Source organism: Phaethon lepturus, unplaced genomic scaffold (assembly GCF_000687285.1).
Source record: "Phaethon lepturus isolate BGI_N335 unplaced genomic scaffold, ASM68728v1 scaffold2654, whole genome shotgun sequence".
NCBI lineage: Eukaryota > Metazoa > Chordata > Aves > Phaethontiformes > Phaethontidae > Phaethon > Phaethon lepturus.
Window position 1 is genome coordinate 9869 of NW_010532479.1, and position 27359 is coordinate 37227.

Genomic DNA, 27359 nt, shown 5'->3' on the forward strand with positions numbered 1-27359 from the left:
CTTGTGCTGTTACTATAAAAATATTTGACAGAGCAGTGTAATAGATAATAGACTGATATGATTTGAGGTAAGAACGTTGTAGTTCAATTTTTAGTGTTAACTTGGAAAGTCATAGATAGAGGCAAAAATCTGTCTCCAGAATCCCCGAAGCTTTGAGCCTTTTGCAAACACTGCAGCCCACAAGCCAAGAAGTAACACACTCCTCCAGTTACACTCATCTTGTTGAAGAAAATAGTTATAACAATTATGTGCAATTTTTTCACTTTTATTTTCTATCTGCTATTTATTTACTTAAGCACTGTTCAACATTTCACTTTTTCTAATGGAGCAGAACTTCTAAAAGAAAAAATATGTTTAGCCAAGCAGTTTTGTTTAGGTTTTTTTTCCTGCGCCTTTTTCTAAATAAATACCCCGCCACAGTTTTCATTGGCACAATATGACCAAATGTATTTTAGTTTCTTTAACAATATGAAGCAGTTACAGAAGTTCTGGAGTTCCTAGCTTTACAAAAATCTATACAAAAGCTTTACTTTAAAATACTGAAACAAAATGAAATAGATTCCAGTATGGTCAACTGGAAAATTAGTTTGTGAAGTTCTACTGCATAGTGACGTGACCCACAAAATAAATGGTTCTGAAATTTTGCTCATACAAAAGAAACTATATACTTTTAAATAAATAAAAGCTACTATATACATTATACTGTACATTTAAATGAGAGATGACATGAAATGGAATAAATTTAGGACTGCCTTTTCATCAGCAAGGCTCATATCTTGACTTTATTACAATTCTGAATAAAACCCTCTGCTTTAGATTATTTTTTTTATTCTAGTGGCAGCCACATGAACGCACCACCATATTCCTGTATTTTTTTAAAATAACATTGGAACTGTCATCAAAGTAGAGCACGGAGATTGCATTCAGTTTTGTTGGTGCACAGCATGGCTTTGGTACATGATCAGGGAACATCAAGTGAACCTGAAAGACAGATAAATACATAGCTCATATATCAAACAGAGAGGTACAAGGACAGCGTCAGTGCAAAACATGTCTTTGCAATTCAGAGAGTGCTGTGGTCGCAGATTTTCCTCGGTTAGTAACTACAAGCACTTCTTACCTCCAGAACGTTGCAGTCATGTGGGCAGAGTTACACAATAGCAGAGGGACAGGTAGATGAGGAGGAGCGGCCAAGACAGAAAGTAGGTTTTCAGATGAAATTTAGAAGAGGGTTGGAGTTACGTGGCTGCTCAGGAAAACACTTAAACATTTTGTCAGCGTCATCTCTACTGAGGACAGTGCTTGACATGAAGCACACACTTAAGCCCCGGGTCTCACCAGGACCTCAGCATGTGCTAAAACACTTTCCTGTGTCAGGGTCTTGGCATGGAGGAAAGTCTGCGGCAGACAGCAAAGGCTCTGCAGGCAAAGGCTCATACTGAAACTGTTTTCAGCCTATGGAATGGTAAGATGTGGGTTCTCAGACAGCATGAGTGTACTTTAAGGTCTTATCTAGGTAGCCATGGATCCAGTTCTTCTTCCACTGAAGTCAAAATCAATTCATAAGGTGGGCGCCAGCTGGACAGAAGGTTTGGGGAAAGGGCTGGGGCAGAGAAGGCTTTATGTACACTAGGCTGAAATATATCAATGAAAGGTTAAAGAGAAGGAAAAGAGTTTTGAACAGCATCCCAGAATGAACAAGATCTAGTGGAAATATCTGAAAATGGGGGAAATACAAGTTCTTTGTACTTGAAAGAAGGTTGGATGTAATATTCTACACATGCTGAAGACTTGGAAACTGGGGAGGCCAGAAAAGAGGGAGTTGTAATAGAGCAGGCAAGAGATTATTAAGGCACGGATGAAGACTTCAGCAGTAATAGGTTTCATTTGTATGTTAAATCTTTGTAAATCTGTTAGAGCCATCTGTCTTGCAGTGATATAAGCCCAGAGCCTTTGCCAGACAACAGAGAACAGTCTATCAGGAAACGATTTTTACATAACTGTTACCATGAGAAGGTCTTTTGAAATGAGCAATAATAAATCCTGAAGTAGCAGTTTAGTAAGGGTTTACACACACATTTAAAAACAGTTTAACAAATGAATAGCAAAAAGAAAAGCACTGGAGAAAAGAACGATTGTGCCGCGTCTAGGCAGATGTTTACCCCGCCATAACTCCTGGTCCTACCAGCCCCTGCCACCCCAGCTCCACGGCCCTGCTAGCCCCACACAACAGTGATGCTCACAGCTTTTTCAAGAGTGAGCCTGGAAGTCAGGGCTGGTCTACCTGTTAATCCACTGACTTGCATGCCTGTGAGGTCAATTCTACTCCAACTCCTGTTCAGATGGCGGTGGGAAGTGAGAGAGGAGAAGAAAGCTTATATAATTCCTTAAATGCAGTCTGTCTTGTATTTATATGCATCTGTATCATCTGTCTGCCTAAGTTCAGTCTCAGAAAGAGAAGAGAAAGAGGTACTGGCCCAGCATTTATCCTATTCTTGTTACAAAAGAAAAAAAATGAGTCAGTAAAGTTTGGAGGGGTACCAAGGAACAATCACTTCCCAACCCAAAGAGTGGGCTTTTTTAGAATGCTGTAATCAGTATGGCTGGGAGATGATTACATTTGGATTAGGGTGGGGTGTATGAATAATTGTTTCCCAAGCCATCCCCATGTGCACACCTTGTGTAAATCTGAATTTTGTATAATTTAAACCAGAAAGCATTCAACTACTGTTATCTCATCTAATTTATGTGCAGTTAAGATTTAATTAGCCTCATGATTTTTTGGCTGCACAACAGAATGCATGTACAGTGCATGCACAGGGAGACACACAATTCCAAAAAGGCCATAAAAAGGAGGGAAAATTTAAGTATCCAATTTAAAAAATAGGACAAACAATACAAATTTCTTAACAATGGGAAATTAACCATTTTTGGAAAGGATAGACACCCAGGAGAAAGTAGCACTGGGCCACTTCTTATTTAACAGTCCATAATTGTAGGAGAGAAGTCTAACCTGGGGTTCTCACTAATATTGGCAACTTTTCTGGACAATGTTTGCGTAATGCTAAACTATTACTGTGCTGACCTATTTCAGCTCGGGACTGCATATATGCTGTTCTTCATCATCTCCTAGGCACATCATTCCTTGCCAACTGGAATTTTCTGTTCCCTTTCACCTGAACTCCTTACCACACTTCCATTTATTTCCAGCCTCTTGACATTTACCCTTCTTTTCTTAAATCTCGCTGACTCGAATTCTGGTATAGAGGAATAATGTTGCATTGGTGGCTGGACTTGGAGAAGGTGCATAAATGAAAAGTTGAATTGAAAGAAAAAGGTCTCAGCACATGCTGAGGTTTTAAAAATGTCCTTCTCATGTAGAAGTACTTGGCAATTTTCACAAGAAGAATTTGTTTTCTATCAGAAAGAAAAAAACTTTGTTTGTTTGTTTCTGGTTTTTTTATGTGTGTGGTTTTGTTCAGAGGTGGGGGGGATGTCCCCAGGAGGTTAGTAGCTGCACTCATTTCTGAAAGGTGAAAGGTTTTCAGCCCCAGATTTTTTATGTCAAAATCAAAGAAGATCACCATCCATGGACAGTCTCATCAGGATAGTCGGATGGTCAGGATACTTTCCTATCATCAGTTTAAATTGGAAGGAACCTTAAACCCATATGTCCCTAACTGCAGTCTAGTGCCTTGACCTTCCCAGAAACTAATCAGAGATTTTCCTATTCTGATTTTGTATTCCCAGTCCCTCCTTGTGTATTATCTCTCATTTCTCTGTTTCTTAATCATTCTGCTAATACTGATGCTGTCCAGAGCTAGTTCTTCAGCTGACACAGGTGAAAAATCAAGACCAGACATCAGACTCACAGCATTACATTTAGGCATAGCCTAAAGGTCTTGATTTCTGTAGGTGCTGTGTTTTCCAAACTATAGCTGAATGCTGCTGGGCTAGAGGAGGCCTAGCCAGCTGCTTCAACTAAGATCATCTTTTTGGCTGCTCCAGTTGATGCACAGGGCTAACATAAGAACTAGCAGAGGCAGAAAGCTGGCTGCAAATCCCCTTTTACATGTACCAGGCAGAGCAACAGATCCAAACACACTTAGTTATAAATTCAACTTGTTAGCCAGGCATGACTGAACACAATTTCTTACATGCAAATGCATCTGCTTGCAAAGCTTCACATTAAATTACAGTTTAAGTATCTCTGCCAACAGTTGACAACAGAGGTCCACAGAGTGGCCAAGTGTCAACGTTTCTGGAAGATACAGCATGTAGATGTTAACATGGAGCTTCAATAACTGCAAAAAACTCTTGGAAGTGGGAGCAGGGGGCCCCTTTGGTTCCTGTCTACACGTTTCTCCAGTAATATGACACAGTCTTCTCGTGTTATTGCATTTGAATTAGAAGGGAAACCTACCACATGGGCCACTCTGGACAGTTCATCCTCTCTCCAGCGTAATCATCAAAGCACAACTTTGAAACGGGTTGTCATTTACACAGAAATAATAAAAATCCAATAGTAGCAAACTGAGAGGAAGAGACAGCCCCTGTGCCAAGACATTTACAACTGCAAAATAGGCAACTCCAACACAGGCAGAAGCATACCAGAGTCTGAACAATGGCGTGGTTTGTTGCGTTCATGTGGGCATTGAGGGGGAAAGAACACTCTCCATCACAGTAAAATGCAGCGTAGCCCTCCGGTGCAATAATCCAATCCTAAAACAAGAATAAATAAACCCACTTAATTTTTTTTTCCTCTTTCAGAGAATTTAAAACTATATCGAACTAGTTAAGACTTGTCCAACAACAAAAGGAACTTCAAAATGTGGCATGTTAAATTACTTTTGTGGCCAAAAAACCCCCACCATATTTGCTTTGTTCATGCAAGACTCAGATGAAAATTAAAGTTAACTTAGAAATCTGTACTGAATACCAACCAGGGAGTCTATAAGGGCAATTAAAGGTCCAAATAGGTTTGTCAGAATACTTTTCTTCCCAGACCAAAAATCTTGAGCACTTCTTGGTGCAGCAAAAGTAATTAAAAGGCATCCTTTCTTCAGCATACTCAACATCATTAATTGAATTATTCTGTGAGACAGGGTTGCTAGAGATCACCCATTGGAATGTCACTGAATCACACATCTTGAGTATTTCTAGTGACACAACATGGGGAAAAGACCACAAGAGGGAATATATTTTAAAATATTAATGAAAACTATGTGTTTAGTTTGCTGGATTCCTCCTTTGCCAGACAAAAGTAATGGAGGTGCTGCAGGAAGGGCAGGGATGATCAAGTACCTACTTTTTGGGTTTTGTTTGTGTTTATCTCATTTCACCCTCAGTTTCACTGATCAAATCTTGTACATTGTAGCTTTGGCTTTCCAACTGAAACTTTTAATTCTTCAAGTATTTTTTGTGAAAAAAATGGATTTTCTTTTCTCTATGGCCACCTTGAATGACTGATCTGAGAGCCTTGCACACCTTGGGGCATATCAGAATTTACTGTTTCAAAAAATGAAAAAACTGTTGATGCCTGGAAAAATCTGTGATCTACAGAGAGACAATGTCTCACTTTTTCATTAGCCTGAGTTCAAGTCAATATCACAAGCTTGCTCTGTGGCTGTGGACAGGGTGATTATGCTCTGCAGACTTGGGAAAACAGTCTCTTCCTACTTCTTCAGGCTGCTGTGAGGATAAATATACTATAAAATATCAGGCAGAGTAATGAGGGCACATGAGAATCTGAGATAGATATGTAAAGGATAAGCTGTCACTAAAGAGATAGCACACTTTTTCTCCTTGCAGACTTGTTCTGCTCATGGAGAATTGTTTTAAAATAGTTCAGAGAAATGTGAAATGCACAGCCAGCCATCTCTGAGTTCTTAACTACATGTGCACCATGTCTAGGTTATCAGTTGCTGTTGGCCTTCTGGTTACTTCTTTATAGAGAGCTCTTTGTTTTCTGGAAAAAAAACCCAGATCGAACTCTATTTTCTTTTCTCATAATGCCCTGCCTCTGTCTTTATGACCTTTCACCACAAGTACCTTCTTTTTTTTTGTTACTGTATGGCAGGATGAGTTTTTCCCAGACATTATTTAAACTTAGCTATGGTGTTATAGAGACCACTGAGCAGTGATCCAAGCTCTAGTGCCCTATGGACCCTACACCAGTGAAATCCCTCTGACCTGCAGTGGACAGCACCGAACCACGGAGAATTCCAATGCAAATTTTGAAAGTTCCATTGCTCACTGTGGGGATTTTGGTTTTATTCACTGCAGATCTATTCGTATCTTGAGTGATAGTTCAGATTTATCTTTATGTGAATGAATCCAGATCACAAAGCCATTAATGTATGCAAAATCTTTGAGAGGACAGAAGCCAAATGAGGTAAAGCAATAGTGGTAGGGATTTGTTACAAAATGTGTTTAAAGAATTTGTCTTTCATCAGTGAAATTCCAATTATCATGGAAAAAAACAGACTGTAAATAATGGAGGACTGTAAAATAGATTGTCCCAATTTGAACTGATAGAAAACAGCATTTTTAATCATACCTGCCATCCTAAGTCTCGGAAACTCACATAAAGTTCATGTTTCTTACATGCTTGCTTTTGCTCGCTTGTGTTATAATCTACAGGAAGAAAATAATAATAAACTCATTAGAAGCATTGCCAGAACCAACAAGATTTAGCTGTTCTTGAGCTCCTGACCAAACTGTACAACGGAAAGGAACACGCATAGTCATTTATGTTCCCAGGCTTGGTTGTAAAGGCAGTGTAAACTTGGACATGCAGAATCAGCAGTGTCAGCCTGATACAATTTGTGTGGACAGACAAATGATGCATACAGCATCAGGGGAAACAGTTTTATAAGATGTCTGTTTGCCAGCTAGCTGGTAATATGCACACAGGTAATAAAAGGAAGACAAGATATGGGAAAGTCATCTGTATGACGGAACAGGTTTAATTACCAGGTAAAAAAAGTAGCCTGATTCAAAAGATAAAGTAACAGTGATAAAAATTGTCCCAAAACAACAGAATTTCCAAAAGTCTGTTATTTAATCATTAGCACATTTTGTACTTTTTTTTTTTTTGCCATATTTTCTGGAAATATTCACCACTTGATGATCTTTAATTGGTACTACTAATGTAAATGAGTAGACTAACAGATGATTTTTAAAGGCCTGAATATTTCTGCACTGTCAGAGATGTGTCAGGATAGAAGGACACACAGAACCTTCCATACATGCTTCTCCAGGACAATCTTAATCCCAGAGAAAATCTAGTACTTGTTCCTTACTGCCCCTGAGTAACAAGAAAGGAAGGAAATAGGGTCATGCCTTCACCACGTTAGCACCCATAGTTGGTTTATAGTGCTATTCTAGTGATGCCACCAGTGAGGCATATGGGCTGTCTCCTCTGGTTCCATTTCAAGAATGCTTAAAGTGGCTTTTTTTGGACCAAAATAACCATTGTGGTAGAAAAAATAAAGTTGGTTAAAATTCACAACAACAAAAAAACCCCAAACAAACAAGGAAGACACTGAAAAAGAAACAAAGTCTTAATTTTCAGGCATAAACTTTTTTTTAGAAGTTTTTTTTAACATTAGAAGACTTGAGGATGGGATGGGAGGGTGTTTGTTGAAAAATTCCTGGAAAATTTTTCACATAAAGTGAAAAGAAGGGAGTTCTACATTCTGTGAGACAACCTGTTGTAGTGCTTTACTATCCTTACAGAAAACTCTTCCAAATAGATGGCCTAAAGGAGCTTTTCTGCAAATCTACCAACTGCTTATTGTCAGCTGTCCTGATATGTGTTATCATTGCTTCTCTGGATTCTTTTCAGTTTCTCTGCGTCTTTCTGAAGACGTGATGGCCAAAACTAAACACAGTGCCAAATAAAGCAAAAAAATTATTTCCTATGATTTCCAGATTATTTTCTAGCAGTATATCCCAGAACAGGAGTTTTGCAGCAAAACCACACTGTCAAATGATCAGCTTCAGATCCCTTTTTTATGTACTCCTGCCTAGTCACTTTAGGATTATGTTGTATTTATGCAAATCAATGAATAAAGAACATGTTGGCGTTGAGGATGTTGATGAGAACTGCAGCATGATGGGTCTGCAGCAACCATGATACAGTGGAGATGACCAAGATCAACAACAGCATTGCAACCTGGACTTCAGGGGGACATATTTCAGCTTGTTCAGAGATCTTCTTCACATGATATCATTGCAGACTGTCCTGGAGGGCAAAGGAGACCAGGAGAGTGGCTTCCAGGACAACCTCTGAGAGAAGCACAAGATAAGTCCATTCTCATGTGCAGGTCCAGCAAGTATGGCACAAAGCCACTGTGGCTGAATAGGAAACTCTTGACAAACTCAAATTCAACAAATTCAATAGAAAGTAAAAGTAATGTGGAATTGGGATGAGCTACACAGAAATAATATAAACACGTTGCCTGACTATGCAGACGTGGACGTTAGGAAAGCAAAAGCTTAGCAGGAGTTGAAACTTGTGAGGGATGTGAAGGTCAACAAGAAGGGCTTCTATAGGTACATTTATATTAAAAACTAAAACTAAGAAAAATATACATTCATTGTTCAGTAGGGCAGAGGACCTAATCACAAGGACTCACAACAGGTTAAGGTACTCAATGACTTCTTTGTCTTGTTTTTCAGTGGCAAGATTTACCCTCAGGAGTCCCAAGTCCCTGAGCCTAGTAACTGAAACTCTACCCGCAGTAAAAGAAATAGGCTTAGGAACCACTTAAGCAAACTGAAGATACATGAGTCTATGTGAGCAGAAGGGGTGAATTTCAGGGTGGGGAATGAGATGAGCAACAACATTGCAAAGTCACTTCCTGCCATTTTTGAGTGTTCATTGTAACTGGAGGATATTTCTGACGATTCAAAAATGGAAAATGTCACACCCATCTTCAAGAAGGGCAATCAGCTTAACCTCAGTTTCTGGGAATTCTGTGGAGCAAAACCTTGGAAGCTGTGTCCAGCCACATGAAGAACAAAAAGGTGTTTGGGAACAGTCAGCATGGATTTATTAGTTCAAACTGTGCCTGACCAACCTGATTGTTTTCTGTGATGACTAGCTTTGTGGGCTTTTGAAGAGCACATTTGTCAGATATGGTTTGGATAGGTAGAGTATAATGGGTGGAAACTTGGCTGAGTTGCTGGGCTCAAAGGGTTGTGACCAGTGGTACAGTCTATCTGGCAGTTGGTTGCTAGGGATGTCCCTAAAGGATCAGTACTGGTGCCAATACTGATTAATTTCTTTGTTAGTAACCTGGACAATAGAACAGTGTGTGCTCTCTGCAAGTTCACAGAGGATACCAGATCTGAGAGGAGTGATCAATCAACCAAATTACAAATAATATGTTGGACTGAATCAGATCCAGAAGAAACTCAATGAGATGTCATTCAAAATACCCGCCCAAATTTTACCTTTATTGGTAACCTGCTCTTTGAATATGTTTTTTCTTTTTTTTTTAACAGGCTATGTACCTACTTTCTGTCGAATATACCTGGGCCCCAATATGTCTCCTGAAACTGTGTCAAAAGCTGTGCACAAGTCAAGATACACCCTTTTGCAGTGCTAAATAACTTGTTCTAGTACCACCAGGGATGATAAGTTAGGCTTTCTAAGCTATAATACCTCAAATCCTCATTCCTTTTTAAAGATGAATACTACCTTCTTTCCTATGGTATTTTCCTAGCCCTTCATGGGCTGATTCTCAATGACAGTCATTAAAGGTTCTCCACAGGTAGTTACCTGCTGCCATGTCAGATACTCTCAGTTCCCCAGGGCATGTAGGGTCAAAATATACACCCACATTCTATGGAAGTCCTGTGTCTTTCTAGAGTAGCCACTGGAAGCAAGGCAGGATGCTCTAGGACATGAGTTTTCAAAAATCTATATGCGTTTAATATAACCAAAACTGCTCAGTCATACTTTGTGCTGAGTCGTCTGTAATTAATAATCTAGTATGTGCACACACGTTAGAAGCAAGGTGAAGGTAGTGGAAAGTAAAAGAACTTTAACTTAAAAAAAATTGAACTGTCTTTCATTGATCACTCTTCACAAGGATCTATATACTGATTTTGACTAATATCAGTGCTCATAGGAAAATATATAGGTAAATATTGAACTTTTCTGTTTCAGCTATTAGTGGGAATTTAAAATTCAGTCATATAGAATGCAAGTCACTTTGCAAAAAAACAGTGACTGAAAAATATAGGAAAGATACACATATGAAAAAGTCAGGAGAGTCACAATCTGGTTTTAGATAGCACCCAAGCAGGCAAACAAATGAAAGCTGAAGATCGTGTTTTGCTAGTTTTCTCTCAGTCATGACATTTTCATATTTAAGCATATGTACAGAAGTTTTAGCAACAGAATGTAGCAGAAGTCCCTACAGTTAAAGGAGAAAGGCTGAATAATAAATATGTAAGTCATTGCATAGATGTCTTCACCCTCTTGATACTCTGAATTATTTGAATGTAGGTTAACCAGTGGTGGATGAGCAATCATACCAGAACACCTGATAAGATGGTCTGTATTTCATATGCAGACATATATTTGCAAACCATCTAACCCATACATCTACGAAGAAAGTGAGACTCGGGTAAGTCTGTATTCCTTCCTTGAATTTTATCTTTCATGTAAGACAAATGTTGTGTGTAACATAACATTTCATATAAGTATCAAATGTGACATAATAAGATCTGGTGCCAAGGATTCAGTTTCACATACTGTAGCTTCAACGCCCATATGCTTATCCTGTCAAGAATCAAAACCATAGGCTATTGTGACTAAGAAAACATTGTTCCTCAGCTATTCAGGGACTTCAGCTGGAGTCCAAACCTCTACGTAGCAGAAGAAGCCGTGGAAGGAGGGAAAGAAAATATATTTGTAAGAAATTTAATGAGGAAGAGTTATGTGATGTACTTCATGAACAAGTTGTCGTGTTTTGATTTGTTTTAATTATTTTTCCTTTCATCTACAATTTGATAAAAATACAACTGGGTAAGTAATAAACAGTTCACTCTGTGTATTGCAGGCAGGTGGAGTCTGAATGCTAAGTTTAATTCTGTCTGACTTTACACTGCACTGAGGTCATCTCCTCTTGAAGTTCTTAGCAACACAGGGATGCTGAGCCCAAATCTGTCAACAATTACCCAGCTGTTATAATAACTTACACGTATAGATTTTGTTTTCTTCATGTGTTTGTGTATATCTTCACGAATAATTCAGAAAATGTGTTGTCCACTGGAAGGGAAGAACTGAGTTGCCCAGTGGGGCTTTCCCTTTTTTCTGTGCTGAGAATACAGGAAAGCTAATCGCTGAGGTCCAAGAACTTAGAAAAGAAGGCAGCAAAAGACAGAAGGTAGGAGATGAAAAGAAGGTAACAAAAGGCACGGGGAAAGGGAAGGAGAAAGAGAAAAAGTAAAAGGAAAAAAGGGGAAAAAAGAAACAGAAAAGGAAGAAGAAAAAAAGCAAGGAGAAAAGGAAGGCGTGACTGTAGTGAAGTTGGGCTTGATGTGCAGAGAGAAGTATCTCAAGCATTGGAACAGGCTGCCCAGGGAGATGATGGAGTCTCCATCACTGGAAGTGTTCAAAAAATGTGTGGATGTGGCACTTCAAGACATGATTTAGGGAACATGGTGGCACTGGATTAATGGTTGGACTTGATGATCTTGAAGATCCTTTCCAACCTTAGTGATTCTGTGATTCTGTGATAACCAACACCTGTGACAAATAAATGACAGCATACCCATCTGGGTCTGACTACATAACCTCTGGCCATGCAGATGAGCATTTTTCACTGTTACTGTCTGACTTAGGTGATGTACATACAAGATTATGGAACAAGCTTAGAAACAAGGACCTACATCACACAGTAACAATTGCCCATCACCGTGTCATTTATGTCAACAGTGTCTTGCATCAGGGAGCGAATAAGAACTGATTATGGTCTATTGACAGTCTGCCATGATGAAGATGATGGGCAGAATTCTTTGGGTTTTTCTGTGTTTTAAATATGAGGAGATTAATTATACTTTTAAAGCACTGCTCATTACTGCAAGTTGTAGAGAACTAGGAGAATCAGCCTTCTCCCAGAAGCCTGCAGGGATGCAGGATATCGCCCAGTTCCTGGGACTGGTGAATAGAAGGAAAAGGGCATAGCTTTTCTCTGATAACAGGCTCTCCCCATGGAAGGACTGTGTTCTGCAAAGATGCAAAGATTTGGGAAATAAGAATGTGTTCTCTCCTCCACAACTTTTTTGCACGCTGGAGCATCCACATAGAATCTGCACATTGCGTTTGTAGCAGTCAGCATGCTCATCTGCAAATTTTAGTGAGTATTGTTGCCGTAATTATTAAAAGAAAAAGTGTTTTGAATCACTTATACTGTAAAAAGTCCCATTGCTGAACATTAATGGCACCCAAGTAAGTGTTTGTTTATTTGTCATATGGGGACTGTTGAGGCAAACTGCAAGGCAAGAGCACGGAAACTGGTTTGCCATGGTGCAGGAGCTACTGCTCCAAGTAGTTTTGCTACAGAGGACATTTCTGTGTGAGGTTGTGATTCCTTATCCGCCTTCAGCTTTGCCTCCTATTCCAGCCTGTCCATATTTTGCTGCCTCCATCTCCAGTCAGCGGATGCTGCCCCTGCCTTTGATGCAACTGCACATGCAATTTCTTCTTAACCTAATTCTGTTTTGCCGGTATGGTTTTCTTGAACTGCAATCTTTTTTGACAGCCATCTGGCATAGATCAACATATATAGTGATGCACCTCTATGCTTATGCAGACCAGGGGCCTAAAGAGGTTAGGAGAAAATTTGTTTCATAATGCACATTTCACTAGATGTTCCCATTTTTCTTGTTTTACAACAGCTCTGGAACACAAGTGGATGCACAGATGAGGCTGACCGGCGTTTTGAGACATAGACAGCTCTTCCTGAGGTAATTCTCATGCCAATGCAACTTGCTGGTGTATGTTAAGGTTGAATTTTTCCCAGGTCAAGCCAGCAGGGAGCTTGCGTTCAGCTTTCCTGTTATAATCAAGGAGGCCTAACAAATCTGTTCAGTTCTTATTTCCTCATGGACTAGAGACATGGGATTCAATCTGAAAGTATAATATTTATATTTAGGTATCTTGTGTGTACCATGTACTTAGATGAGTTTCCTTTCCACCAAAATCATGTGGTTCTCAAAATTACTAGACATTTTTCAAATATTACAAATATTGCTTATCCTTGAGGTAAGAGATTGTATTTTGGAGTTAATGTAGTTGCACAGATCACATTTGACTGTATTTAAAAAAAAATAAAACTAAACACGACAACAAAAAACCCCAGTTCAGACACCCAGTCCAAAGTCCTTTTATGAAAATAGGGAAGTGCATCACATGGTACCAGTAAAGTAGAAGAGTGTCTGCAGAAAAAAAGCTGATCGTACTAGAATTACACAATTTGCAGATTCTATTCATCTACTGAAGTGAATGAATTTGGAGTAAGCATCAGCTAAAAAGATTAACTGATGTGCATGCTTAAACCATATCTGAATTACAAGATGCTAAGACAATTTTTAACTTGCATTGTTTCAGAAAAATCTGAAGAACATTAAGCAGTCAATTAAGAGAGAATGTTTAGTCGGTATAACTTCATAAATAATGAATAATTTAAAAAATACCATTCTTCTATTGAGATGTAATTTGTTTTTTTAATAACAAAAAGCTAAAATTAACCAGTTTGGTACATCTTTTTTAAATTATTTATAACTGCTACCCTACAATATTGACTAATAAGGGGTTAGCAGTTAATTGTGCAGATGAGCCTTTATTGTATAGTCATACAGAATATCAGAAGAATTTACAATACTCAGGAAAAACCCCAAACAAAAACCAGTTGTCAGTAGATATCCCTGATGTCTTAACAATGTCGGGATCTTTTCAAAAGCTAGTGTCCTCAGAGGGAACATGTACATCTCTCTAAGTAATCTACCTCGGAAAGAACTATGCTCCAGGTCCTCAGTGGAAACTAGAGAAATAGCACAGTATTTTTTTCTACCTATACATCTACACAAGTAACATTCAGCTCACTACTGAAGCCGTAATAATTATTGCTGTGGATTAAAAACTTTTTTTTCAAGTATGTTTTACTACTTTACTACTCTTTTTTAACCTTGAAGTGGACTGTTATTCCAGCAGGTGACCAGGTAAATTTTAAATACCTTTAGAAAGATATATTGGGATCCGATGCCTGGCATATTGTAGAATTATAGATTGCCTTTGAACTACCAGTCACTACTAGTCACTTCTACCCTCTATACGAGGGCAGATCCCACAGGTAGAAATGGAGCAGGAGCACAGTTTCTGACCGTTCAGCCCATAAGCAGTATCTTGTTAAGCTGCTGTGACGCCGCTGCGTGTGAGCAGGTGCCCATAACTCCTCTAAACAAACTAGTAAATCGTAGCTTCATCTTACCGCCAACACTTGGCATCCTAGAAGACTCCTGTTGACTACTGGATTTGTTGCGGTTCTGATTTTTCCTTTTATTGTTCGCTGCTCGGACAGAACGGAAAAGGACTTCACTTGCCTTGAAGAACGCAACCATGAATGGTTGCTTTGACTGAGGCCCGTGTCTTCCAATCAAGCCAGCAGATTTAACATTGATACTTCGACCTATAAAGTAATGGAAATCGTAAGTTAAAAGGTGAACTTCTGCCCCTCCTGAAGCCACAGTGGGAGTTCAACTGCTGCCTGAAGCACGACAAGGATTTTGCCCATAATCCTGAAGTTACGTGACTAAAAATCCTTACTGCATTTTGTTGAATGAAATATTAAAGACAAAAAATATACAAAAGTTTGAACAGCTTTGCAGTTAGTTTGTCATTGCATAAAATTGTGATGTTTGTAGGCTATATATCTTATTCATTACTTCTCCTTTAAAAATAAATACCATGCAGCGTTACTCAAACTGATGTTCATTCGCTAGCAAAGGTAGGAAGGCATTCAGTCGTTCAAGAGAACAGAGTTGAAATATGTATATTATTGACTCTGGTTATGTTCCCAGGGGATGTGCATATTTCTTTAAAATATTTGTTCAGTCAGGACTGTGTGGTAACCTCACTATATTATGGGATCTAAACCTCACTAAAAGAAAAGAAAGCAAAGCGAGTCGCTGAAACTGCATCAGTGACATTTTAGCAAATAAACCCTTGCTCTTAACAGAATTTATTTTGGCAGCATAAACACTTTTGTGCGTACGTGTATTATGCAGAGCCCTTCAACCGTCAGAAAATGAGACAGTGTCATGTGAAGCTGTGCAGCTGTGCTGGGTGGGGGACACAGAGGTCCTTTAAACGGGAAGGTACGGGCACAGGCACCGCAGCGAGGCGCCTGGGGATTCTTCTAAACTGACTGGAAAAGTTTGCTACGCAAGCGACGGAGGAGCATCTGCCTTGCGAACGTGTAATACCGTTAACTCAATCATCCTGGAACAGAGCTTGCAAATAAGCATAGGAGTAAACCTTATAGAAATAAGCATATAGGCTTCCTTTTCAAACACAAACTTACAGTGGCTGCATGCCAGAGTCTATATTTCTTAGAAAAACTCTATCACTGGCGTAAATGAAAGAGGCAGTTTGATTTGTGGTTAAAGTAGTTTCCATTCTACTTCCACTGTAACAAATGTATTAATTCAGCTCAGACTTCCTCCTTCTGGCAGCCCTTTTGCAGTAAAAAGAGAAATTAGAAGTTCCAGCCAAATACCATACCTTGAACTGACCCACTTCAATACATAAACACTTTTACAACATGTTTATTCAGGTGTAGCACTTTAAATTGGTTTAAGATGTTTCCAGTGACAGAGAGCCCAGCAAAGGCAGGAGAAGAACTGAGAAAGTTAGCAGTTGTGGAGCAGAGTAATTGGCAACATATTCTGAACAATTTTGATAATTACTTTTTTGACTGCAAGGGAAAAATATATTTGTTGAAGCTTCTGATTTCATTTTAAATGGCTTTTTAGTCTTGTGTTTCTTTAATTCCTCTTTTCATGTGTTTGAGTTACTATTAAATAATTCAGCAACATTAATTTCTATATGTTCCAATCTTCTGTTGCAAGTCCGATATGAAAAACTGTACAGGCTATTCTCTATTCATTGCAACATGGACAAACTAGCCTCTTACCACAAAGTTCCAAGTTTCCCCTCATTTCTAGAGGGAATATTTTTACTATTTTTCTTTATTTTTTGTTCCAATGACTTTCAGAATTTTAATTTTATCTGTAAAAGATTAATACCTTACCAGTGGACATTTTAAGAATACTATTAGATTTATATACTGAGGGCTGTAAAGATGTGTGGAGGTTTTCTGAATTTAAATCTAGGTTCTCTGAATTTACAATGGTGGATATTGTGTGCAAAGCAAAATATCCTTCAAACCAATGTGAACTCCCTTTAAAATAACTTTTAATATTATTAAGTTTCCTCTGGGTTTCCTTTAGACTTCAGCAATGAGATGGCTATTAAGATTCCACGAGTTAAGGCTTACTTGGTTATTCAGGGTATAGAGATATACTATAAAAAATTAATCCTGTAACCCACAGCCTTTTCACACACAGAAACAGCTTATGTGACTTTATTCCTTTATTTGCTTTATCTTTTAAGGAGCCAACCGGAGTTTTTAGGACCCGTTTGTTCAATTCATGAATGCTATATGCACTGCTTCTATTACAGTCAACAGGAAAACTTTTATTGACTTCTGTGGGTTCATCACTAAACTTTTCTCTCTCGGTTTATCATATACCTTAGCTTAACTGCAACTTCCAGAAGACGAAGCAATCAGAATATACACTGCCCTTGAGACGCTATATTTCTTCTGAGGAGGATCTCTGAACTGTTTGGTTTGGAAATGCAAACCACATATGTTGTCTCCATTTTAGGTTGCTTCTGTGCAAAAGAAAGTTTGCATTTACAGAACTTCTATTATCCTTTATTAAAAAAAAAAAAAGCATGCTTGTGGGCAGATTTCTTTCAGTCTAAGAACATAAAGCTTTGCCCCTTCCTGAACGGGAGGTATTTCAAAGTATCCTGCCTCTGAAATGCATCAAGCTTTCTGCCACAGCGGCAGCTCCATCTGTGTGCCATGGTCGTGTTAGGTAGTCCTCACCTTTGGCTGTAGTGTGGATTTCAGAATACAGTAAGAAAAATCTTACCCTAACCTGGATTGGCCTTTGTAGCAAGAAGTATTCATGGGCTTTATTTTCAGTATGCAGTTTTAGTCTTATCATTTCTTGTAAGCAGCTTCAATGACAACTGAAAATCCAGGTCTCTCCAGCACACAGTTGCTCCGTACTGTCGTATTAGAGCAATATTTTCTAAAATCAGCTGAATGACTCAGGCTGACCTGCTTAACTACACCTTCCCTTGGAGCTTCACCCACATTAAACTGGTAAAACCAAAAGAGCAAGGTGTGTCTCTCTGCTTCTCTTGAGCATCTCTGAACAGAAATCGTACGTGGTCAAGCATTCTGAAGAATGGGTTTGGTTTTATCCTTCTATCGTGTCTTTAATTCCAAGGATTTCAAAGACTTTTCTTCAGATTTTAGAAGAAAAGAAAAGGAAACTGCAAGAAACCAGCAGTCCGCTAGTGCCTGCTCCACTGAACCTAGCTACTGCGACTGCCCCTACTCCTAGAAAAAACAAACAAGCATAACAGATAGACTTACTCTGTGCAGGGACAGTCCAGAGCCTTTGTGTTCCTCACATCCTGGCATGCGCTTCTCAATCCAGCTATGATAATTTTTTATCTCTTCTTCATATTGACAGGTATATTTGGAGACTAAGACTTATTTCAAGCGTTATGTTCCAAATCTGCTGAACTCCTTAGTCCTTATTCATATGATTTTGAGTCTTTGGCAAGATGTATTTGTTTGACTTGGCATTTAAACTTTTTTTTTGGCTTTTCTTCTATTTGATAGTAAAGTGCCCTTAGCATTTTGCATGAAAGCTTGTATGGAAGTGCCGGTTTGACTGACTGAACTGAATCGATATTATTTGCCTTTTCACATTCTGTCCCCTTATAATAAAGGAATCGCTGTTGCAAAAATAACTGTGAAGTTCAGCTTATAGAAAGTCCCTACATCAACAATCCTGATGATTTTGTTCTTTTTTTTTTACCCACAAAATAGGAATAGCACTCAGGATGATAACTGCAGAGCTATTGTGTCACTGCATCTGCTTTTCTGCTGTCATATGGAACCATATCATACAATTCTTTTCAGGAACTGATCAAGTTCCATCTTAAAAGTTCATTTCCCCCCCCCAGCTGCTCCAAATGGAAATGAAGGAGCCCTTCAAGCTTTCAATAATAATAATCTGTCTCACAGTCCTGACCTGGAGACATGGCCTTGTTTTTCATGACATTCAGAAAGCTGTCTTTTTCTGAGATAACCAGTGTGGATGCCAATGACAGTGGTAAGATTTGTGTCTTAGCTGTCTTTCCTCAGGCAGTATGTATTTTATGTAAGGCATTGAGCAGACACTAATTTTGCAAGAGCTTTCAGCCATTATGCATCTTGGCCGGATTTACACTGGCAACACAGGACAATGAGTGATTCCAAGATCCATTATTTTGTCCTGAGTCATCGAACTGCAGCAAACCACTCATTTTGTTATGAAAAACAAGCACTTATTTACTTTCAAAAGTGTTCAGCAAGCCACAAAACACATTTTACAGATTAACTACGACAGCTAGGTCACAGTAGTTATTTTGGTAATAATTTTATATACCTGTAGATAGAAATGAAAACTTTAGTGATGCTGAGAATTCATTTCTGGTTTGTGGAAAAAAAAAATTTCTGATGCCACACCTATGGTTTCCTCCTCATGGGGAGTGATATCTGAAATGAGGATTGGGAAAGGCCATTTGGAGAAAGACCCTGATTATACAAGGTCCAATAACATCTAATATTTGAGCAAAAACTGTCCTGAGGGTCTCTGAGTCTGAAAGGTCGCAAAGTAGTTTTCGAAATTAGATGGAAACTTGTGTGGTTCCTCATGCCTGAACAGTGCTCTTGAGAGAAATGAGACTTCACAGAAACAAAAGAATCAAGGTAGAGTTTGGCTACCTAAGCTTAAATGAAAGCTTATTAAAAAAAAAGAAGAGAAAACCTAACACCACAAATGTGATGGTCCATATATAAGACATACTCAACACTCCAACTCCAAAGTATTTTATATTGTCTCTATTGTATCATCTACATAAACTGTTATGCAAACCTTTGCTTTGGTGGACACATTTATGTATATCAACATAAAATATGCTTTTGAGACAAGCTTCATGTGTTTTATTAACTCTTCTGCTCCCTGGAGGCTTTCAGGAACTCTCAAAAATGGGTGGTCTTGGATGGTCTACTTCGCATTTCCTAGCCTTCACAGCTTGAGTCAAAACTGAAGATTCAACTTTTGTTTTTAAAATCTTGCATGTTGTTGTTTTTATTCAGTTCAGTTGAAGGAATTTTGTGTATCTTTTTGTGCTGATTTTGGTATTCATAAAGCTCTTGAAGAAAACACTTGGGAACATGTTAAGAACCATGGTATGCTGTATAATGTGGCAATACCATGTATGCTTACACAAAAAATCAGATGTAATCGTACACAAATACGCTTGCTAAGTACTTGATTTATCCTTTCAATTTAATGTACTTAAACCGTGAATGGTTTGTGGGAGTCCTAGGGCTTTTCTGCACGGTTAAAAATGTGTTCAGGAAGACAATAAAACAAGGAGAGATTAGATTAATTGGTCATCCACCAAAGAATAAAATGGATAAAAGCCTTCTGAATGAAGTGAAACAAAAATGCCATTATCTCTAAAATACTGGTACTCCTTCATCTGTCTGGGGAGCAGGGTGGAGGGGGAGTTGCACAGTTGTACAGCCAGGACCAGTATGCACCAGTATGCAGTACTGGCAGGAGAAGGGGTCCATCTCCCCGCCCTGACCCTCCTGCTTAAAGTAAGGGTGCCTTTATTAACAAAAGGTGTGTTCACATCGCCTGCTACAAGCAGACACAAGAAAATGCTGACTGTATTTCTGACCCAGCTGGAAGCAAGGGTTACACCTATCTGAGTAAATTAAAGAGTGTCCAGGCGCTGGAGCTGGATCGTCTGCTCTGCTCAGGATGGGAGGGTGCTCTTGGCACTTGGGTCCTATGCCAGCTCTACCACAGAGTCCCCAGCACCCCAAGGCAGTGCTGCAGGGATCTCTCCCATGGGGGACAGCTGCCATGGGGTCACCTTGTTTTGGAGACAGACAGAGTCACCCCTCTGGCTGGTTTCACGCCACAGTATTCCCGAGCATGTTTAATTTACTAATGTAACTTTGGCCAAAGTCAGCTCTGAACCAGAACTCACGTAGCTGTACTTAGGCAGTGCTTGAGCCCAAGCTAATAAAACCTGCTGAGGGGCAGGATATATTAGCTTGGGTTCAGTGCTGTGCTAACATGGCTATATGGCTTCCAGATGGCTCAGAATTTAGGCAGAGCTATTGCCTGCCAAAGTCCGTATATATATCAATATAAATATATATATCCTAAATTCTCCCACTGTAAGGACACTAATGAAGGTGAACTTACTCCTGATACTTTGTCTTGTAAATACCAGATCCACCAAGAGACTTAAACGCAACAGCCCAGCAACATCTTCCAGAGTACCTGATGGCTACTGTGCTCATGTAAGTTGGGCGCCAAGTTTGACTGGGGGCAAGCTTGGGATGAGATTGATAACATTTAGTGTTGTAAAGGTGAGGCCAAGGCCAATGTAAAGTACGCAGCCAACTACCTGAAGAAGCCAGGGTGCTACCATGGGTTGCTATGGGTTGAAAGCAAGCCAGCCGCCCTCTGAGACAAAGAGAATGTGGCCATACTGCCTCTCTGAAGGCTTCATAGGAGAAAGAGACCTTGGAAGGCCCAGGCTGAGAGGAGGAGAGGCTAAAAAAGAGAGAGGGTGTCTCTTAATGTCTCCCCCATCATCACTGAAGAAGGACCTCCGCAATCCTTCCTGCAGCCTGTAGGATTAGGAGCCAAAGCCCCTTCCAGGGGACATATGTCGGAGTGTACCCAAATACGTGCTGGAGAGAGAATTTGCCTTCCCCAGGCTTCACTCGGATCAAGGAACCTATTTCTTTCAAGTTTCCATTTGCTCTGAGGAAAAAAAAATGCCTGAAGTAAGAGTCAGAGTCAGGGAGATGAGGATGCCTGCTGCCTGCCCACTTCAAACAGCAGGAAAGCCCAAAGAAACCTTCCACAGGGCTATGTGGTAAAAGAAATCACCTTCATCACCTTGGGCTTTTCAAAGTTACCACCAGTTTCTTCCCCTCTGATGTGCAGAAAAATAAGTGAGCTGCAGTAATGTAAGAAAAGGCACAGAACTACACAGCTGTGGGGGCTACCCAGGACGTTGTATTGAGCGCCGTGTATCTGGAACCTGTTTCGTTCTGTGGATCATCAATAGTTACCATTACACGTTATCTCCCTCTCCCACTTTCTGTAGACAACACAGGTTCTCTTCAGCAATGACATACACAGCAAAAGGAATACTCTAGCAGCTATTTATACTCTTCCAGTAAAAGTGATGTTCAAACTGTTGCTAACTTCCAATTATAAACACGTTAAATGTTAATACAAAGATGCTGATTCACTGGAGCATGTTTTAAGTCTTAGGAGACATATGGTACATATACAGGAAAAGTGTCGCATGGAGCTTTTTGAATTGTTTCTGCATCTGCATTGATTTTATGCTGCAATTCATCTAACACCCACACTTCCATCAGTGTGAAAATGATCACCTCTCATTTTAAACACCACAGAGAGTTTTGGTGTCAAAAGGAGGGAGTCGGCCAAAAGGGGATGCTGCAGAATGTTGAGGAGACATTAAAAAAGAGAATCAAAAAAACCTGATCCTTAATTTACCACAGCCCCAGGGAAACAGTGTATTATATGTTGACAGCTTCCATATGTGTCATGCAAACCTTTATTCTTACTGTTCAAAATAAAACGTCCCATTAAGAGAAAAAGTCTACATTTCATGCTAAAATGAGACGTATGATACCAAATACTGTCTTAAAGAAAAAAGAAAACACATTCCAATGTCATGTGGCTTTTTGTACTTTTTCAGCATTTTTAAAGGGGGAAAAATATGAATTACAACAACCACGCATTCTTCCAAAGTTGTTTGTATCTCACTGTTATATTAAATGGTTACAAATTTTTTTATTCCTCATGTAGACGTTATTGTTATTATTACTTATGCACCATCTTCAGGGATCACTAAAGAAATATCTCTACACAAGCAATTGCCTAAAAAGTCACTGCAAGATAACTGTGACAAAGATTATTTTTAATGATAACAATATAGTAGCACCCTAGAGTCTCAGTAATTATTGGCACCCCATTTTAAAGGTGCTATATGAATAAATTTAAAAATTATTATGCATTTACAGACTTGATTTTCCAGGGTCCCAGTGCAGCACCTGAATACCTCAAACAGGGATCCTCTGACTTAACAGAATTCCATTTAGTTTAATGGTCTGTTACAATAGAAAGGTTAATGGATTTGGTCTTATCATAAATGTCCTTCCTGTTATGGGGGCAGGACTCCTCTACCTCCTGTAAACTCAATGGACAGCTGGAGGCATGAGGAAATGTGCTTCAGACCTGCATGGCCTGAAGTTCACTTGAGCTAAGGGAAGGTTTTTCTGTTGGTTTGAATCAGTCTCTGAGCTTTCACAGAAAACTGGTTGGAGGGAAGGTGGGTGGGGCTCTCTGGGTTACCAACTGAGTCCACTACATACTGAGTCATGTATAAAAATTCATGTTCCATCTGTACACAGATGTGTCATTCAACTGCTGGTGTTTCTAATAGCTTCCAGAAGTAACAGCAACCCAATAAAAATAATCAAAGCCTTAAGAGCAAAATTGTTAGAGCATGAAAGGATGATTTTCCTTATGCTAAGCTGAAGTGGTATAGCACAGGTCTTCCCTATAGTTTTGAAAACTTTAGTCCCTAGAAGGGCACTATTCTTGGATGAATAAACTGAGAGGGGAGAAGAAAGTGAGGGAAGAGGGGAATTCCCTCCTCGCTCAAGCAGCTGTGTTGAGAAATTCAAATAAGTGAGGTGCAGAAGGTAAAGCTGCTTGTGGCTTTGGAATTTAAAATAGAAAATTATCTATCACCTTTCTGATCTTGGGAGTAGGACAGGGGAAATATTTACCTAAACTATTCTTTTACAATTTCTTCAGTGTATTAACCTAAAGGTTTCCTTTTACCCATACAAACTTTCCTGCTGTTTACTGAATGGATATAATTTTGATGCTAGAACCAACAAATTGCTGGTTCCAGGGTTTCTTAATGAATGCCTTTCATAGATACTTAATTTTCAAGAATTTCTCTATTTGAATCTCCTGGAAAAAAAGTCAAGGATGGAGTTTATTCTGGAGCAGGAAAGCTGGCCAGAAGCCAGTCCACCTAATTTGGATGCCTGATGGAGGTGTCACCTCTCCAGAATATTAAGGGCTTAAAAATGGCCTCACAAAACAGGCTGCCAAACAGAGCCGCTCCCCATACAGCCCGAGCTCAGGTGTGGTGCCTTTGAAGGCTGGTTGAAGGAAGCAACAACATGGTCTACTTTGTATTGCTGCCTCCCTTTTCCGCTGACTGTACTCCAACTGTATAGACAATACTAGATGTACTGGTCATTTGCTCTGGTTCAAGCCTGCCAACTCCCTTTTTAAGCAGCACGCCTAAAGGAGGACAGTTTTTGCATAACTCTCCAGCAGCCAGAGCACTTGCTGAAAAAGTATGAGAGGCTTTGTTCACAGCCCAGCTGAGCCTGAGGGAGAATTCAGATCAAAAACAATGAGAAAATGTAGCCAGAACAAAGAAAGAAAAAAATATTAATCCTTACACCAGGGTTTCTTCTGCTACTCATTAACATTATGTCAGCTAAGGCTTAGGTTAACTGGCATCATAGATCCCTTGACCTCTGACTTAAAAAGCTTTTTGACAAGAAAGAGCTAAATCTGAAAGTTTGCTTGTAAAGTAGTATGGATTAAGTGAACCATCACAGAAAAAACATTATATAAGTCTCTTTTTATTAGTTTCTAAAGAAGTCTAAGTAAAGAACATTTCTTCTAAAAATATTATTTTGCATTGAGATGCATTTTCACTTTTTAATGAAGAGCTTAATTGTGAATAAGGTAGTAGCCCGGTAAATTAATACTAAAAACCTCACAGCTCTGACTTCAGTTTTGATAGTGTTCTTTCTAATTTTCAGCTAATTAAAATTTCTAACATTTCAAAATTTTAATCCATTTCAAGATAAAAATGTTTTTAATTTTTTTTTTCCAAATGATAGAACACCAGTGCCCACATTACCCTATTGTTAACCTTTCTCCAACATCAGTACCAGTTGCTATGATTTACATCCTGAACTTTCCTGAGGTTTTTTTATATCTTTCTCCATTCTTCAGCCCTGAAAGTTCTTTAGAAACTTTCCAAAACAAAAATTCTGCAAATCTGCTTGAGTTTCCTGAATATATTCATCAGTGGAAGAACATTAAAATGGAACTTCCTTTTGTATGTAGGAGCTTCTATCCCAAACTTAATTCAGTTAGCTTTATAATTGCGATATTCTACAGAATTAAGCATAATAGAAAGTTTGCAGACTATAGCTACAGCAGGATAGGAATTCTATCCTTTTCTTATAAACTCTCAATGAATTGTCACCCAGTCAAGTTTAAAAACACTCATCCAGAAGAGATTCTTAGCAAGAGATGACAAGAGCATATACAGCATTATGATCTACAGTTACGATCTTACCATCCCCGGTTTCAGCGCAGAGTTGCAAGCCCAGATTGTTCTGTGGATTAATCACCCAGTGATTGCTGGTCACAGTAATGTCAAACACAAACCAGCCCACATCAGAAGCTTGAGCCTTTCTTGTGTCTAACAGGAACAAGTCTGCATCCCTAAGTTAAAGAAAATAGAGTTAAGGCGTTCAAATATTATTATTTTTTGTCCTTAATTTCCTTGCTGACAATAACTTCCTGGAGTCCAAATGAATAATCCTTTGACATACCCTCCTCATGACACAGTACAGCATGTGCTGTAGCTAACGTAATTGTTAAGTATAATACAGGTATTTCCCCTGAGAGGCCTTTCTGAAATGAGTCTCAGCATGTAAAAACTACAGCTCTGGAAAAACTGAAAAATCCAGCTTCCTGATACAAATACACAAAAGATATAATTGAGGTTATGTATAAAGGATTCATCTTTCAACACTAGAATATCTCGGGAAGATTAACTTTTATAAACCATTTTGTGTAAAAGACAAAAAATGTCAAAATCACGTTCCAATTTCAACTAACATTCAAAGGCATAAAAAAATCTGTTATTAATAACATATGACAGCAGCTATATCATATGACAAAACATGAATAGATGACAGTTCAGACAGTTTCATATTAGTACAGATGTTTAGAAAATAAGTCTCTATATCAAAGTAGAAATTATATATCTATTCAATAATGTAATTTTTACATTTTAACCCTCAGTTCCCTGGTATCCTCTCAAATTTGTTCCCATGAAATCTTCCAGTAATACAGAAGGGCTGCTCAGGGGACTTAGTATAATCGTGTTACTAAATGTTTAGCATGGATCATTTATTTGTTCTGTTTTCACATATCTCCTCACACAATTGGTTCCAGAACCACATCTATATTACAAATAGTTTACTACAATGACCACACTAAACCCAAGATATTTAACTCTCATCAGTTTCGGTTTACATGCTTCTACAAAGCAGCATGCATTATTAAAAACTGTTTTCAGCATTTAGCCTTTTAAACCTAAATCTATAGTTATAGAAACCTATTTCTTTTCTGCCACAAATAGTAAGCAAAACAATAATATACAAGAGAAAATATTTTATTCTAAATTTTGACTGTCCAAGTCAACTAAATACAGACTTGGCTCACACAGACCTTCGAATCGTATTGTTACCTTACAGACGGCACAAATATACACTTAAAGGGGTAAGACAGACAGAAATAATAGGATTTGTGTATAAGAAGTGGATTTAAAGTTATGATAGTCCTGTCACTGTATTCTTATATTGCTTAATCACAATGACATCATAGGAAGTTGTTGTTTTATCTAGACTAAACACTGTAAATGCAGCTAGAAGGTCTGATGCTGATAAAAACATCTCATGTAGCTCTTGAAACTGTAGTTGTTCAACACTCAGCAAAATAAGACCAAATGAGCTATGACAAGCATATATTAACTTACATGTGAGAAATATCTGCAGAATGAGGTTAAAGAGCTCAGAAATGATAAAGGAGTTTTGGGTTTTTTAAAAAGAAAATTGGGAGGGTTTTCTTTTAAGTAAGTCACTTATTTTTTCTTCTGTTAAAGGATAATCTTTTGCTTATCACTTCTATTCCAGTAGAACTGTGCTAATGACCACACAAGGAGAAAACATACGTTCTCCCTCTGGAGCTAACATGAAAACAGTCTTACAATTCGAAAGAGCCTGACCGGCTATGCTAGCGCTGAACAAATTAACAACGTACCACAAGCTCATAAATAGTACTCTCTGGAGTCTTAAATGCCAACTTTTTTCTCTAATAAGCAGTTTTATCGGAACTTTAAAGCTGAAAGGTTTAATTCTGAATGTGACAGTCTTTAAGATGTTTACTTATAAATATTTCTTGCATCATGCAGTGGGTTTAATAGAAAATTGTAAAATTGTTTGTAATATAAAATATTACAATATCACAGTGCTATAATTTCACATTTGTCTTCTCTCCTCCAAGAACACATAATTGTTTTCCCATATAGATTCTTTCAGCTCCAAACTTTGCTGAGACTGATACGAAATATTCTCAAAAGTCAGAACGCACAATGTCTCGTATGCCAATGCACAATAGGGCACTACTAATAATACAGTCCAGAAATGCCTATAAGGGACAAATTTCCCCTGTGGATCTCTCCTCAACGTGACTTTATTACTTTGTACTGCAGCAGAAACTTGCACCAAAGACTCTTTGGCATTGATACGTCAATCTTCTTGTCTACTTTCCTATAAGCATAGCAATCTGGCTAAGGTAATAGACTCAAAGGGGCAGAGAGTTCTTTACCTATTAACTCAGCAAATGAACCAAAAGTAGTTGTGTGCACCTAGAGAAAACTAGAAATTATTCTCGAGAACACATAGTAGAACAGACAAAATGTCTCTGGACCAATGTTAATGATTTAGCTCACATAACAGCAATTT

The 27359-nt window shown here is 38.7% G+C and overlaps 1 protein-coding gene across 1 annotated transcript in view; it reads right to left on the reverse strand.

The window, feature by feature from the left end:
* Window positions 1-359: 359 nt before the first annotated feature.
* Window positions 360-27359, reverse strand: part of BMP5 (bone morphogenetic protein 5) — a 54247-nt gene continuing 27247 nt past the window's right edge. Inside the window, exons 3-7 of the mRNA XM_010284832.1 lie at window positions 24902-25050; window positions 14511-14708; window positions 6560-6636; window positions 4612-4722; window positions 360-981 (exon numbers count right to left, since the gene is read on the reverse strand). Coding sequence (XP_010283134.1) covers window positions 832-981; window positions 4612-4722; window positions 6560-6636; window positions 14511-14708; window positions 24902-25050 — 685 coding nt within the window. The 3' untranslated portion in view covers window positions 360-831. The remainder of the gene's footprint in view (window positions 982-4611; window positions 4723-6559; window positions 6637-14510; window positions 14709-24901; window positions 25051-27359) is intronic.